The following is a 15,801-nucleotide window of genomic DNA, read 5'->3' as shown; positions in this document are numbered from 1 at the left end:
TGCCCCGGCTGGTCTCGAACTCCTGAGCTCAAGACTTGATGCTTCTGCTTCAGCCTCCCAGAGTGCTGGGACTACAGGTTTGAGCCACCATACCCAGCCAGAATAAACTCTTTGGTTTTTCAGGCAAATATCATATTTGATATGGAAATGAGGCTCTCATAAAACACATATTGAACAAAACACAACTCATTAGGACAGATACAGTTTGCATTTATTTATTTATTTATTGAGACAAAGTCTCACTCTGTTACCTAGGCTGAGTGCAGTGGTGTGATCATGGTTCACTGTAGCCTCGACTTCCCAGGCTCAAGCAATCCTTCCATCTACGCCTCCTAAGTAGCTGGGACTACAAGCACGTGCCATCGTGTCTGGCTAATTTTTAAATTTTCTGTAGAGATGAAGTCTCACTATGTTGCCCAGGCTGGTCTCAAACTCCTAGCCTCAAGCGATCCTCCTGCCTCAGCCTCCCGAAGTGTTGGTATTACAGACGTAAGCCACCACGCCCAGCCTAGTTTGTATTTAAAGTAAGACATATGGGCTAACTTACTTCAATTTATTTCAAGTAATCACTTACTCGAATTACTTCTGGTTTCTTAATACTATTTCATAAAAATATTCTAACATAAGGCTTTTACCTTTTAAAAGGTGTCCAACCAATGCAAAGTTAAAGTTAGAGTTGAAATTGAGTCCAACAAAATGATCCATTTGCTTGCAGTGCCACTCCAGAGGATTCCGGATTGCCATAAATACTTCCTCTGGACTCTATTAAAGATAATCATGAGACAGTTGATGAGGTTCACACAGTAGCTTTCTTTAAAGGCTCATTTAATTGGTTTTTGTGTTCAAAAGTATGACAAGATAAGTAATCCTTTCAATTTGAGAGAAATTATTTTCAGTTGACTGCAGAAAAACCACAGAACATTTTAGCTACTACAAATTAACTGGTGCAAGACAGTCAAACATATGAATAAGAAGATGGTGGAAGATGAAATCACTTTTATTTACAATACAAAATAAATAACTGTCAATTTACATCCTGGTGACTTTTAACATGCTTATTAACTCTTGATGCCTAGCATCCTAAGGGCACCAGAATCAGTATTAGCGCCTGCTACTGGGCTGTTCTGAAGATGAAAATACCGAGGCAGATGCCCCATTTGCAATGCTCCATTTGCAAATACTCTTTTTTTTGAGATGGAGTCTCACTCTGCCACCCCGGCTGGAGTGCAGTGGCACCATCTTGGCTCATTGCAACCTCCTGGGTTCAAGTGATTCTCCCACCTCAGCCTCCCAGGTCGCTGGAATTACAAACACGTGCCACCCTGGCTAATTTTTGTATTTTTAGTAGAGACAGGGTTTCACAATGTTGGCCAGGCTGGTCTCAAACTCCTGACCTGAAGTGATCCTCCCAACTCGGCCTCCCAGAGTGCTGGAATTACAAGCATGAGCCACTGCACCCAGCCAATCTGCAAATATTCTTAACATATAAATAGCCAACAACTAGATATCACTGACCACCATTGTCCCAAAATAGTTCTAGAAAAAGGGCAATGAGAATTAGGAAAGAGGGGTTCTAGTCCCAAAACAGATGTACAAACATGGGCAAGTGACTTAACTTCTTAGTTCTTTTCTAATTTGCAAAATGGAGGTCTGATTAATAAACTCCATAAGACCTCCTACCCCTAAAATTTTGTGTCCATATATCTCAGACCCATAGCTGTTCCAGGTTCACACTACATCTGGTAGTCTGAACTAACAATGTTTAGACCAAGTATCTTTACACTTAAAACCATAATCCTGTTCTTTCTACTCACAGTTCAGTTAATTTCACTTCAGGCAAATCTCATTGTATATACACATTCTTTTAAAAACATTCCCCTCTTTTCTCCTAGACACTTCCCATTTTTATCCAAAGACAAAAGGGACATAATTTCATACTATTTTATTCTCTCCTCTATTCTCTATGAACTAAAATCCAACCCCAATCAAATCTCCATTTTACAAATTAGAAAGGAACTAAGAAGTAACTTGTGTAGGGAGACCCCTGAAACTATTGCTACAGAATCAAAGAGGAAATGCTCCTGATTATTGTAAATACAAAATTGCATGCAGGATTGTGTAAAGACAATGACAGGATGGACTGCCAGAATGAGCCAACAGCATGTGATGTGCTTTCCCCCTGCAGAGAGCCTATGAACAGATGTGCAGTCAGTCAGGGAGGTTTCACATCACCAAGATTCCTATCCCAGAAAAGCAGATGTTCATAGCTCTGGGAATGTAATGCGACCCTTGTGGAGAGCCTATAAATGGATGCATGAGGGGTGCCTGTTCATATGGATAAGATAGGGCTATAAATGCCCTCATCTTGCCACAGCTCTTCTAGGCCTCTTTAGGGTTAAGGCATACTCCCTTCTGAGAATTTCTGGTCTAACAGGTTGTCTAGCTTCACGTCCTGTTTCTATGGATTGTTTGTAACCAGCTTTTGCTGCAACTGTTACTGCTGATTAATATCTTACTAATCAGAGGTTATGGAGAGACTGTGCTTCTGTTTTAAGGCTCTGTTAGAAATTACTGATGCACATACTGTATTATAAATTCTTATCTCTGTATACTGTACTTCTGTATATAGATACTATGTTAAAGAATTACTTTCACCCCATGTGACCATCTCACCTCATAATCAAATGACCCTAAATCCCTCACTAACCTACCCCCACTCTCACTAAACTTAGTAACAAATGCTGGTACATCCAGTGCATTGACAGCATCACAAGACCAGAAGGCGGTTGACCCCCCTGGACCCAGCTTTCACTATCTTGTGTGTGTCTATTATTTCTCGACCTGCCAATCTGCCTGGAAACAAAGAGCAAGCCCCGTTGTACTGCAGGCTGCTGGCCAGATCCCGCAACAAACTTGCCCATGTTCATACACACACACACACACACGCATGTGCACACACACACGCATACACACACATACACCATTAGCACCCCTCCTAACATTTATTAACCTTAATTGGAGTTGGATTTTATATATATATTTTATATATATATACACACACACACACTTTATATATGTATGCACATACATTACATATATATGTGTGTGTATAATATATGTATACACACATTTTTTTTTGGAGACAGGGTCGCGCTCTGTTGCCCAAGCTGGAGTGCAGTGGTGTGATCTCAGCTCATTGCAAGCTCTGCTTCCCAGACTCAAGCAATCCTCCTACCTCACCTCTCAAGTAGCTGGGATTACAGATGCATGCTACCATGCCCAGCTAATTTTTGCCTTTTTTGTAGAGATGGGGTTTTGCCATGTTGCCCAGGCTGGTCTCTAACTCCTGAGCTCAACTGATCCACCTGTCTTGGCCTCTCAAAGTGCTGGGATTACAGGTGTGAGCCACAATTGCTGGCCACTAATGGTATATTTTAAAGTAAGATTAGACAGAAGGAAAAAACTAATAAAATTAAGTACCCAAAAGTTTCCTTTAGACTCTCCAGTTTCCTTATCTACTATGAATTATACCTATTTTTCATTAAGTGGCATTATTAAGTAAAAATAAGATTACTTTTATATTATTTCTTCACTTGTGAAATAGGTGGCAGAGAATGCTAACCTTTACCTTAAGGTTATGAAAATTAAAAATAATAGTGCTTAGCATACAGCCTGGCATGGTAGCTATTAATAGTATTACCATGTATTATTTATCCTCATTCTGTAAGGATAATCATGTATTATTTATCCCTATTCTGGAATTCTACTAGTATTAGGCCAGTACTTTTTTTTTGTTTTTTTTTGCTATTTTTATATAAAAAAATATGCATTCGAGTTTACATAGTTCTTTATGAGCTGGTAAGGAAATATACTCACAATAAGTTACATTATAGAAATTCATATTTAAGTTATGGACTTCTTGTGATTTTAAAAGAATAGCAACAATAAAAGATGGAAGAGTATTCTAAATTTGAGTAATCTAGGAACCTCAAGGGAAAGCTTGCTTACCTTGTCATTGAATATACGGAGACTATCTAAAGTATGCAGGTTTTGTTCAAGAAGTGCGGTGCCTGCTGAATACAAGTTGACTTCATCAAGCTGCAGCACAGCCACAGCTACCCAAAAGAGGGCTTTGTGCAGAGGTGAGTCCTGGCAAAGGAGATATGTTTGAGGCTAGTAAGATGAATCATGACGTAGTCTCTTTCAAAACACACTGCAGTAAAAAATAAAGCAGCTTATCTTCCTAAATTCCCCATGTTTTCTCTTTTGGGGAAGATAAAGATACAGGTAAGCTCTTCACCTTTCCATATGTATAACTAAAGACACTGTTAGCTGGACTGAGAACATTACTTAGCACCTCCTTTGACTTCTTCCTGTTCTTTGACTTCTAAATCCAGTCACCAAGGTTTGTCGATTCTTCTAGAGTAGCCTCTTTTGTATCTGTCATTTCTTTCTTATTGCTAATGACATTATCACATGCCAACCTTCTTTATTATAAAGGTGGATTCTTTTTACCTCAGTTTCTCCCTACTCCAATCCACTGTGCACATTATCACCAGGATCTAAGTCCTGCTTTCATCACATGACTTGTCTGCTTAAAAACTGTACATTTCCAAACTCTTTTCTGAACAATGCTGAATATGAGATGAGGTCTATCCAGTCCTCACAACTTTCCCTCTCTTGATTCCTTTGAAAAGTTTCTCCATTACAGCTAGAATGTTCTACCTACCTTCCCTCCATTGTCCCGGCATTCTTGTGCAGCTCTCTCCCCTTCTCTCTACCTACATTAACTCCTATGTTTCCCTTTAACTTTAGTTTAAACTCTTGTCTTTTCAACTTCTTGTCACTCTTAACCAGTATGGTAATCTCTTGCTGCTCTGAATTAAAAGCATGTATTATTGGCAATCCTTATTTAGCACTGTGATATTAGGGAAAATACATGGACTTTAGAGTCAAAGAGTATCGCATTAGAATCATGGTTCTTTTATTAGGTACGTGACCTTGGGCAAGTTGTTTAGCCCTTCTGAGCTCATTTTCACTTATAAGATGGGGACCAGAGAACCATTTTGTATAATACAAAATTAGGATGTTTGTAGACAAACCAGGAATATAACAGGTATTTATTTCTCTGTTATCTCTCCCAAGTCTGGCATACCTTTGTACTCAAATCACAGAATTAAACTACTTTAGAACTGGAGGGTAACACCATGCCATTATCTAATCTAAGATTTTTCATTTTATTAATATGAAAACATGATGTCCAGATATATTAAATATAAAAATGGGTTAAGCTCAGACCATCCTAAAACAGTGGCCACATCATTTTACTCCTTTTAAATATCATCTTCATTTGGCACCCAAACTCTTATGATGATCAAGTATACTTCTCTCAGTTCTAATTTCTCCATAGTAATAATCACTAACATACTATGTATTTGGTTTACTTTATTATCCACTCACTCCCCAACCTCCACACCCACCCCAGAAAGTAGGCTCCATGAAAGCAGTGAGTTTTATGGGCTTTGTTAGTACTCTATCTTTAGCACCTAAAACAGTCCTTGGCAATAGCAGATAATCAGTACTTGTAAGATAAAATAATTAAGAATATATACCTATCTTTCCTTTAGCACTGATGAGACAAAAAACTTGTAAGCACTTGAGAACATACTAGCAATACTTTTCTAATATAACTACTTCAAACAACTAAGAGGTTCTACTTTAACTATAGCTTTTTCTTTATAACTTATTCTCATCTTATTTTCTAAACTCTCTGAAAGAAAGTAACATTCAACACTGATACCCAAAATGAATGTGCTCATTTTCTGTACAGTAATTACCTTATTAAGAAGTGGCTGTAATTTGGTTAATGCTATTACTGTAGCTTCTATCAGAACTTGACTGTTGTAAGTATCAGGTCCTTTTAAGCAACTCTCAAGTGCCTTTTAGGAAAACAGAATTTTTTATTTTACTTTCACTGAAATAAAACATTAACTCCTAAACTGAATCTCAGAATGAATTCAGGAACATTTACTTATTTAATAAATGCTAGAATGATTTCTAATGCTATGGTGATCTTCGTAGCTAGCTTAATGTACATTTGTTTTCTTATGTTTTGATATTTCTACATTATAAAAGTCAGACATTATGATAGTAATTACAAATTAAATAATTTTATACAAGGCTATAGTCTTACCATATAATTAAATACTTTGAAAACTGGTAAAAGACTAAGTGTACCTGCTTAGCAAAAGAGGCAACATATTTTATTTTAAAGACATCTTCCTTATTGAAGTAATCAGAGTTTACAAATAAAGACAGCTTCTTTAGAGAAGACTTCCAATAATTACAATAAATAATCAAAATACATTTTAAAGGCTTAATAAGTAACATATATTTTACTGACCTCAAATTTAAATGTCTTTTAGAAAAATGAAAGATATGCTTTACAACTTGAGAACCATAAATATTTGGGAGAAGTGGGGGCGGAACAGGTACCTTGCTAAGAATACGGATAATCTGCTTTATCTGCCCATGAGACACTCGTTTGCTAATACACCCAAAGACAACAAGAGCTCTTGGTTGCAGGGATGGATTATATTGGAATGCAAATCTGCAATTAAAAGATCCACAGAACTTATAAAAACCTTTGTGTTTATATATACTAAATAATAAATAATAAATTATAATATTGATCATACAGTAACAGCTATATTTTCAACAATACATATATTTTTACAACTTATATTTAATTTGGGACATACCTTTGAGCTAGTTCTGTCCACTGGTCCAGCCACTTGCACGTTGGAATATCTCTCATGCATGCCTAAAAAAGGGGATACTCTGAATACATATGTACATAAATGTTTTTAGAACTGTTAAATGTTTATTGTGATGTCATTAAGTGACCTATCTGTTACCAATAACACAGTCCATCAAGTGTTTTATTTAAGCATTAAGTGCAAAATAGCACAATAAACCAGTATTTCTTCTATATAGTATTTACATATTTCTTAAAAAAAATTTTAACTTAGTTTCTTATCATTTTGCCTTCTCTACCTCCATGATCTCCAACAAAGCTTCTGTGACCGTTTCCAAGGATGTCAAAGCAAAAGTCTCTCTCTCATAGGAGCCAGGAGAGAATGACCTATCCCGGTAACTGGAACGGAAGGCAATGACAGCAGCTGACTTGACTTTGCTAATGCCAAACAGCAAGTAAAATTTGGGTAATGAGAATTCTGTCAGACTGAGTCTCAAAACTTGCTTGGTCTCTTCTGTAAGAGAATAAAGGAACAAGTAAAGACAAAATATTACTTTTTAATTTCTAAAGTTCCATGCTTCATTTTGAATTTAGAAAATCTGAATACCATATAAAAATTACATAATCATGCTCCCTAAATCAAACCTCTAGATACATTGTATTAATGCTTCTTGCTTCATTTATCTACAAATTAGTGCTGGTAATGGAACACGGTCAACTGGCACTGAGTATTCTGCTTATGGGATAACTACAAGGGTCTACATGACAAGTATGCTTTACTATAGCTTGATATGGAATGGAAGTAATTTATTTTCTTTTTGGTAATATTGCATATCATTACCACAGGCTTAAATTAGCAACTTGGTGTTAGGGCACCAACATAAATAAGATAATCCATATTGATCAGGTGAAGTAAATGGAGAAAGGAACTGGTAAACACAAATTCCTTTCCGAGAACTTACCACTAAAATGAAGCTGTGAACAAGTACACAGAGAGTGAATGATATTAATGACCAGTCCATGTGTGGAAGCTCTAAGGGAGAGCGGACCTGTGGCTACTAAGAAAGTAACAACGTGGAAGAGGTAGGGAAGATGAGCTGCCACATCAAGGGAATTGTTGAAGGACAGCATCAGCATGTAGCGTGCTAAAATAGCAATATCATCCCACATAAGATGTTGTTCTAAAGTAGGAGTTGGAGATAAGCATGTCTTGTCAATTATTTTGCACATCCTTCCAATAACCTGTAAAGAAGCAGGATTTTTTTAAAAAAAAAAAAAAAACATGGGACTAAAAGTTTTAGCACAAAAAAGTTCAGTTTAATTTAAAAGTAATTACAAAACAAAAAACCTCCTGATGATAAAACAGATATACTATAGTACAGAGGGCAAAAGAAAAGTGATTACCTTGCTCGAAACCAATTTCACATTTCCAGAAGCCAAAGCTACAGCAGTATCTGCCATCACCTCAGCTTTTATTGATCCCAAGCCACCTGTTGCACTGGTTTTGATGAAACTGTCTAGTACAACATCAAGCAGATCTGTAATCTAGTTGAAGAAGGAAAATAACATGTTTTTAATCACTCTACCAATTTTCAATTTAAAAATATTCATTGGAACAGCCTAATCAATATGAAAATTCTATTTTACTTGAGGCCTCAAAAATACTAGATTTTATTTACAGACCTGTCAGTAAATACAATTTATTATAAAATATCCAGGAAAGGATGAGTATATTTATTTGATTTCTTCAGAGATTAAGAGATTAGCATTCAAAAATTTTAAAACTCTATCAATACTACCTTCAGTCACTTGCAAAGTATCTCTGTGCTTTTCTAAGACAGTAATGTAGGATCAATATAAAATAATTATTTGAAAATACAGAGCTGGGTGCAGTGGCTCACGCTTGTAATCTCAGCACTTGGGGAGGCTGAGGCAGGTGGACTGCTTGAGGCCAGAAGTTCAAGGCCAGCCCGGGCAACATGGCAAAAACCCATCTCTACAAAACAAAACAAAACAAAACAAAAAAAAACAAACAAAAATTAGCCAGGTGTGTTGGTGTGCACCTGTAGGCCCAGCTACTTGGGAGGATGAGGTGGAAGAGTCACTTGAGCCTGGGAAGCAGAGGTTGCAATGAGCCGAAACTGCACTACTGCACTCCAGCCTGGGCAACAGAGAGAGACCCAGTTTCAAAAAAAATAAAATATAGGAAATGACATCAAGTACCAAGATGTTTTCTAGGGCTGTAACACTGGCTCTAAGGTTGTTTCAAATTATTTGGAAGAGCAGCAGCAGTGTTTGAGTGAGGACGTTATTTCCTTAATAGATTACTCTGAAGAAATGATATGCCTAATTCTTGTCAGATAAAAATAAAATTTACATTATATCCTATTTTAATACTGGCATTCTTATGTAGAATTATAAATGAAAGCAGATGTCCCAAATAGCATCAATAAGAAGAAACATCTACTGACACCTTTGGAATGTAGAGAACTAGAATAAAGCACTATTTACTAGAAATGTCATCAGATTTCTACAATTCTATATAATATATATATATAAGCTAGTTATTTGCACACACAGTCTATAATTATGCCAAGAAGGAGACTGTGCAAATCACTAGCTTTTCTCTGGCTCTGAGATATGCACTAGACATTTACAATTTTGAATCAGATGAAGAGCTGGGTGAGTGTCTACATGCTTTCTGAAGGAGGAAATTGTGCTTTCTACAACTCTATCCCTAGTATCTGGGGCAGTGCTTTGCCCAACATGGGCACCAGATAAATACCTGCATAAAGGAGATACTAGATAAATATTTGAGCAAACTCAATACCTGCCCAAGGCTTCCCCATATTTTTGCTTGAATAGATGGGTACATCTGTTTTTCATTGATGGTCATTGTTATCAGCTTGTCAAGAATAGCAGTAACTCTTTGTCGTTTGGCATCATCATTATGCTTGCAAAAACGAACTAGATTTGACAGCCATGGAGTCATGTATTCCAAACAAAGGTGTTTCAATTCAATACCTGGAAAAAAATACACTATTAGCATGTGATGGTCAATGAAAATCACATCAACAATTATTTCATATTAAGAATTCAGGGAAAAAACGGTAAAAGGTAAAGACCATTACCTAGAATCAGGCCTGGAGAAAAGAGACTTGGCAAATATATTTTTGTAGAGGTGAAGAAAGAACAGTCCTTGAAGAAAGTAATTTTAAAAGCCAGTAAGCCAATTTTTGAAAAGTTTTGTCTTATTTTCCTCCATTTTAGTCCTTTCTTCTTAAAAAGTTGTTTTATTCTCATTATAAAAGGAAAATGTGGTAATCACAAAAAGTTTGGTAAAAGGAAAGCATCACCACAAAAATGAAAACTGTATTAACATTGGTGTATCATCTCATCTCTCCTCAGGCTTTCAAATTTATGTAGAGTTAATGTACATTTATGCGTGTGTACATAAGTATAATTCACTCCCACTCCCCCACAAAAACTGGGATTATGTTATACATGCACTATGCTCTGAATATTTTCACTGATTACACTTAGATTATTATTTTTTTTTGAGACAGAGTCTGGGCTCACTGCAATCTCCGCCTCCCGGGTTCACGCCATTCTCCTGCCTCAGCCTCCCGAGTAGCTGGGACTACAGGCACCTGCCACCACGCCCAGCTAATTTTTTGTTTTCGTATTTTTAGTAGAGACAGGGGTGTCACCGTGTTAGCCAGGATTGGTCTCGATCTCCTGACCTCGTGATCCGCCCACCTTAGCCTCCCAAAGTGCTGGGATTACAGGAGTGAGCCACTGTGCCTGACCTATACTGAGATTGTTTATTCAACACTACAAATTCTGCGAACTTTCTTTTAACTTACTTGAAAAAGCTTCACATTTATAAGACAAAAATTGTACAAAAATTTATACGCTTTACCTAAAGTCTCAAAGAATTTTTAAGATTGTAAAATGTATACAACATAAAATTTACCATTTTAACTATTTTTAAATGTACAGTTCCATGGCTTTACCCATTTTTAAGGGCACAGTTCAGTGGCATTGAGTACATTCAAATCACTGTGCAGCCATCACCACCATCCATCTCCAGAACCTTTTCATCTTCCAAACTGAAATTCTATAACAAAGCCATTTTTTAATGGCTTCATATTATTGCATCAGATGGAGAACCAATAATTTAATCAGTTCCTTATTCTTTGACTTTTGGCCTGTTCATTTTTTTGCTATTATAAATAATATCATATGAAGTTCTAAAGTAGGCAAAATAAATCTATGCAATAGAAGTCATAATAGTGTTTACTCTTGCTGAAGGGAGGGTACTGAGTATATCCCTCTGGATGCTAGAAATGTTCAGTCTTGATCTGGAGATACTTTCATGATGTATTTACATATAAAAGTTCATCAAGCTGTTGACTTAAGATCTTGCACTTTACTGATAAGATATACCCTCAATTTAAAAATCTACGTAAAAATAATGCTATAATAAACATCTTAACATTATTTAGGATAAACGCTAAAAAGCAGAATTATGAGGACAAAAGGTATGAATAGTCTTAAGGTCTTGTTATCCACTTCCAAATGCCTTTCTAGAAAAATTGCCCCTACTCACAATTCCACAGACCACCAGGAATAGATCTTAAAAAAAAAAACTTTGCCAAGCTGATAACTAAATATATTATCTCACTATTCTTTCAATTTGCTTTTATTAGTGAATTTCTTAAAATACAAATACATTTTTTTTTTTTTGAGATGGGGGTCTCACTATGTTGTGCAGACTGGTCTCAAACTCCTGGACTTAGTGATCCTTCTGAGTAGGTGGGATTATTGGCATGCGCCATGGTGCCTGGCTTTTTTCTTTTTTTGTACAAATATTCTTTTTTAAAAACATGATTTGTATGTTACTGTTAATCCACTTTTTATTAATCTGTAAGCACTCTTCATGATTAAGGATTTCATTCATTTATTCATTCATTCATTCATTTTGAGGCGGAGTCTCCCTCTGTTGCCCAGGCTGGAGTGCAGCGGAGTGATCTCGGCTCACCGCAACCTCCGCCTCCTGGGTTCAGGCAATTCTCCTGCCTCAGCCTCCTGAGTAGCTGGGACTACAGGCATGCACTACCAAGCCCGGCTAATTTTTGTATTTTTAGTAGAGAAGGGATTTCACCGTATTGGCCAGGCTGGCCTCGAACTCCTGACCTTGTGATCCACCCACCTCGGCCTCCCAAAGTGCTGGGATTACAGGCATGAGCCACTGTGCCCGGCCGATTGAGGATATTAATCATTTATCGTATTTGCTCCAAGTGTATTTCCTAGTTTTTAATTATCTTCACTTGTGTTTATTTTTTAGTAGATATGTTTTGAAGTTTTTTTTTGTTTTTTTTGTTTTTTTTTTTTTTGAGACGGAGTCTCGCTCTGTCGCCCAGGCTGGAGTGCAGTGGCCGGATCTCAGCTTGCTGCTAGCTCCGCCTCCCGGGTTCTCGCCATTCTCCTGCCTCAGCCTCCCGAGTAGCTGGGACTACAGGCGCCCGCCACCTCGCCCGGCTAGTTTTTTGTATTTTTTAGTAGAGACGGGGTTTCACCGTGTTAGCCAGGATGGTCTCGATCTCCTGACCTCGTGATCCGCCCGTCTCGGCCTCCCAAAGTGCTGGGATTACAGGCTTGAGCCACCGCGCCCGGCCTGTTTTGAAGTTTTATGTAGTCAAATCTGTTCGCTATTTCCTTTGTTTCATTCTATCCCTTTTTTACTTCATATGTCCTTACTCATCTAGAAAGCAATTAAATATTCACTTGTTCCTCTTCTTTTTAAAATGGTTCCAAGCTTTTATATACAACTTTTAAAAATTTATTTTTATTTTTATTTTTTTTTTAAATAGAGACAGGCTCTCACTCTATCATCCAGGCTGGAGTGCAGTGGTACAATGATAGCTCACTATAGCCCTGACCTCTGGGGCTCAAGCAATCCTCCAGGCACAATCCTCTTGCCTCAACCTCCCAAAGTGCTGGGATTACAGGCATGAGCCACCACACACAGTCCTACTCAACTCTTAAATACAGGCAGAACACACTTGGTATCCTGTGGTGTACGGTGAAGATGAAGACCTAATTTAAGTCATTTCCCAACTTCATTTCTTAAATGACTTAATCTCTCCCACATCAGTTTGTGATGCTTCTTTATCAATCTGTTTCTCTTAAACTCATCTGATGGCTGATTCTTGCACATGTATGTTTTAATTATTGTACTGCTATAAAGTGTTCAGACATCTGTACTATCAAGTCTCAAGTCTCCTTTCAATATTTTCTTAGCTATTTTTGCACTTTTATGTAGAATTTAGAATCATTTAAGTTCTATCTCCATTCTCAATCCTCAAATCCCATGGTTATTTTGATGAAATTATATTAAATTTGTAATAATCTGGGAAGAACTGTTCATGCGGGAACACAATATGCCTTTACATTCACTCAAATCTTTTCTCATATTAATATTTATCACTAAAGTTTATACTTTCCTTGTTTTGTCTGTCCTACACATTTTTTTTTGTTAGGGTCATATTCCTACATCTCTTACCTGAAAAAGAGTCTTAGTGAATTGCTGAAGCTTTTAATTATCTAATATAGAAAAATCAAGAAATATGTTTGAATGCAGAAAAAAAAGTTTTATGTATTACTGGGAAAGGAAAGGGAAGAAAAGGTCAGGAAATATGCTGGGAGAAGATCAACATTTATAAAGCAATTGGATATAAAGATGGACAAAGATAAAGAGTGGATGTTAAATTTATGAGACTTAGTTAATACCAAGTCAGAACTGACTCTGGGCCCTGTATTATGTGCCACTGTGCTTGCTCTCCATGAACTGTACATGTACAATAAAATCATTGTTCAAAGTCAACCTGAAGAAAAGAGAAAATGATTAGTTCTCTAAAATTAAGGAGGCAACATGGATACTTATGTGAACTTTTCTGCAAAGAAGAGAAATGCTGAAGCTACTTAAACTGTAACAGTGAAGAAAAGTAGTGGTCCAGAGGTATGTAAAGTACCAAACTCTTGCCACTTTGCTTTTATTGTCAGAATTTTGGTGGATTTCTCAATGTGGCCTACCAAAAAGTTCCTTCAGTTACAGGGTACCACAGATATAAAATCAGAAGAGGAAAAAAAGTAAAAATATAAGTGAAAGGCTTCACTGGCAAATTCTGAAATGAAAGGGGTTTCTTTGAATTCTCTTAGAATAATTGTTAGTATTAAAGAAAATTATCATTACTTACTAGATTTGCTAAATCCAGAAATACACTCTTCCAAAAATTCTAACGTGAGGTGTGGCTCATTGGCTGCCAGTGTCTTACTAATAGAGACAATAAAGAGGGTGTTGTTGGCAGGGATACATAAACCTGATGTCTCTAGTAACTGGCCCTCGATTTTTAAATTAAAGGTACAAGTTAAGGCACACAGAAGATTATAGGCAGCTGACCTAGAAGAAAACACAAATGAAGTTGTTTTAAAACATATTTTTCCTTATAGTTCCAAAATTTTTTCATAACATACAATTTGTGATTCTATTACAAAGTATGATCAACTATTTTTAAGTTTTATGATCAATTAGAAATAAGATGTTATAATTCCACAGTAAAACCAAAATACCCCTTAATCATTTAGGGATTTTATAAAAAGGGAGACACTTGATATAACCATAAGAGCACTGTGAGGCTCCTACGACAGAGAGGCGAGGTGCAGGCTTTCCTAAAATAAATCTCACTGGGACATAAAATATGAAAGGACTTATGGTCCTAAGGTGGACCAACAGAAATTAAGTCAGAATAAGGCACACAATACATTTTTAGTAAAGCCAAAACTCAAATTCTGGTTCCCTTTCCCACTAGATCAGTTATAATGGGGAGCGTAAAGACAGGTATCAGATGGCCCTTCCCTTCATCAAATTAGAATGTGAAAATCTTTAATCAGGTCTGCTGAACTTCTTTCTGGGTGTCCTAAAAGTTACCCTACAAACTGACGGTTAAAAACAAAATTAACTTATAATTAAGTCCTCCCATTTTTCCCTCTATGACCTCATTACATCATATACAACCACCAATATCGAAAAAAAACTGTAATATCCAGTTTTCATTAAGACCAAACATCACTTACAAATATCTGAAAATATATTTAAGCAATTTAGGAGACAGCCTAAAAGACTCAGACTCAATTTAAAAATTTTAATTTTCTTCCCTGTCCAGTAAAGGAAATAGTTTGCTCAGTAAACGTCAGGTTTTCCTTACCTCTGAATGTTTATCATGCTACTATATTTATGCAACAACCATATAGGAGAACAAAGCCACTAGAATTTAAGTCGCCTAAAGGCTTTTTCTCTGGGATGACATGCTTCAGCAAAAAGCAGAAGTTGTAAGAGATTGCTTTAGGTCACTAGAGAAGAATACAGGTTTACCCAGGCTAATAACTGTTAAAAGGTTGTTTGTATTTTTCAATGAAGGTCTTTGAATTAGAAATTAAAGGCAGGCTTACAGCTCCATGTTCCTAAAATGTGAATATTAGTGTTATTGTTTCTAAGTTTATATATCTTTTCTCTTTTTAAAAAAATTTTAGTCAGAGTCTCACTATGTTCCCCAGGCTGGTGTGCATTGGCTATTCACAGACATGATTACAGCACACTGCAGCCTTGAACTCCTGAGCTCAAACTGTCCTCCCGCCTCAGCCTCCTGAGTAGCTGGGACTACAGGTGTGTGCCACGGTGCTCAGCTTGTATCTTTTACTAATTCCCAGGAATTCTAAGTTATACAATTTAGACAAAACTTTTATCCTGTGTATTTCAACACTTATAAAGAATTGGACTTCCTCAACCCAGGATAGGTGTCACAGACACCTATGAGATAAAGGAAGCAAAGCATACACAAAATCTTGCAATTTCTAAAGCCCGTCCAAGTAAATAAATCTTGATTTTTTTTTTCTTTTTCCTTTTAAGTAAAGGAGAATTTGGAATCCTAAAAGGCCCACTATAAAACCTGGGCTATGTTATCCTCAGGGAAAATATTCAG

General features: G+C 36.7%; 1 protein-coding gene across 2 annotated transcripts in view; it reads right to left on the bottom strand.

Annotated features, from left to right (window-relative positions):
* NF1 (neurofibromin 1) overlaps nt 1-15,801 on the bottom strand; it is a 295,792-nt gene that overhangs the window by 34,143 nt on the left and 245,848 nt on the right. For both annotated transcript variants that reach the window (XM_030923838.1, XM_030923837.1), the window contains 10 exons: nt 14,020-14,222; nt 9,588-9,781; nt 8,162-8,302; nt 7,720-7,999; nt 7,057-7,271; nt 6,762-6,823; nt 6,496-6,610; nt 5,838-5,939; nt 4,009-4,149; nt 636-762 (listed from right to left, as the gene is read on the bottom strand). In XM_030923838.1, the coding sequence (XP_030779698.1) occupies nt 636-762; nt 4,009-4,149; nt 5,838-5,939; nt 6,496-6,610; nt 6,762-6,823; nt 7,057-7,271; nt 7,720-7,999; nt 8,162-8,302; nt 9,588-9,781; nt 14,020-14,222 (1,580 nt within the window). The remainder of the gene's footprint in view (nt 1-635; nt 763-4,008; nt 4,150-5,837; nt 5,940-6,495; nt 6,611-6,761; nt 6,824-7,056; nt 7,272-7,719; nt 8,000-8,161; nt 8,303-9,587; nt 9,782-14,019; nt 14,223-15,801) is intronic.

The sequence above is a fragment of the Rhinopithecus roxellana genome, chromosome 19 (assembly GCF_007565055.1).
Source record: "Rhinopithecus roxellana isolate Shanxi Qingling chromosome 19, ASM756505v1, whole genome shotgun sequence".
Taxonomy (NCBI): domain Eukaryota; kingdom Metazoa; phylum Chordata; class Mammalia; order Primates; family Cercopithecidae; genus Rhinopithecus; species Rhinopithecus roxellana.
This window is presented reverse-complemented; position numbering and strand designations above follow the sequence as displayed.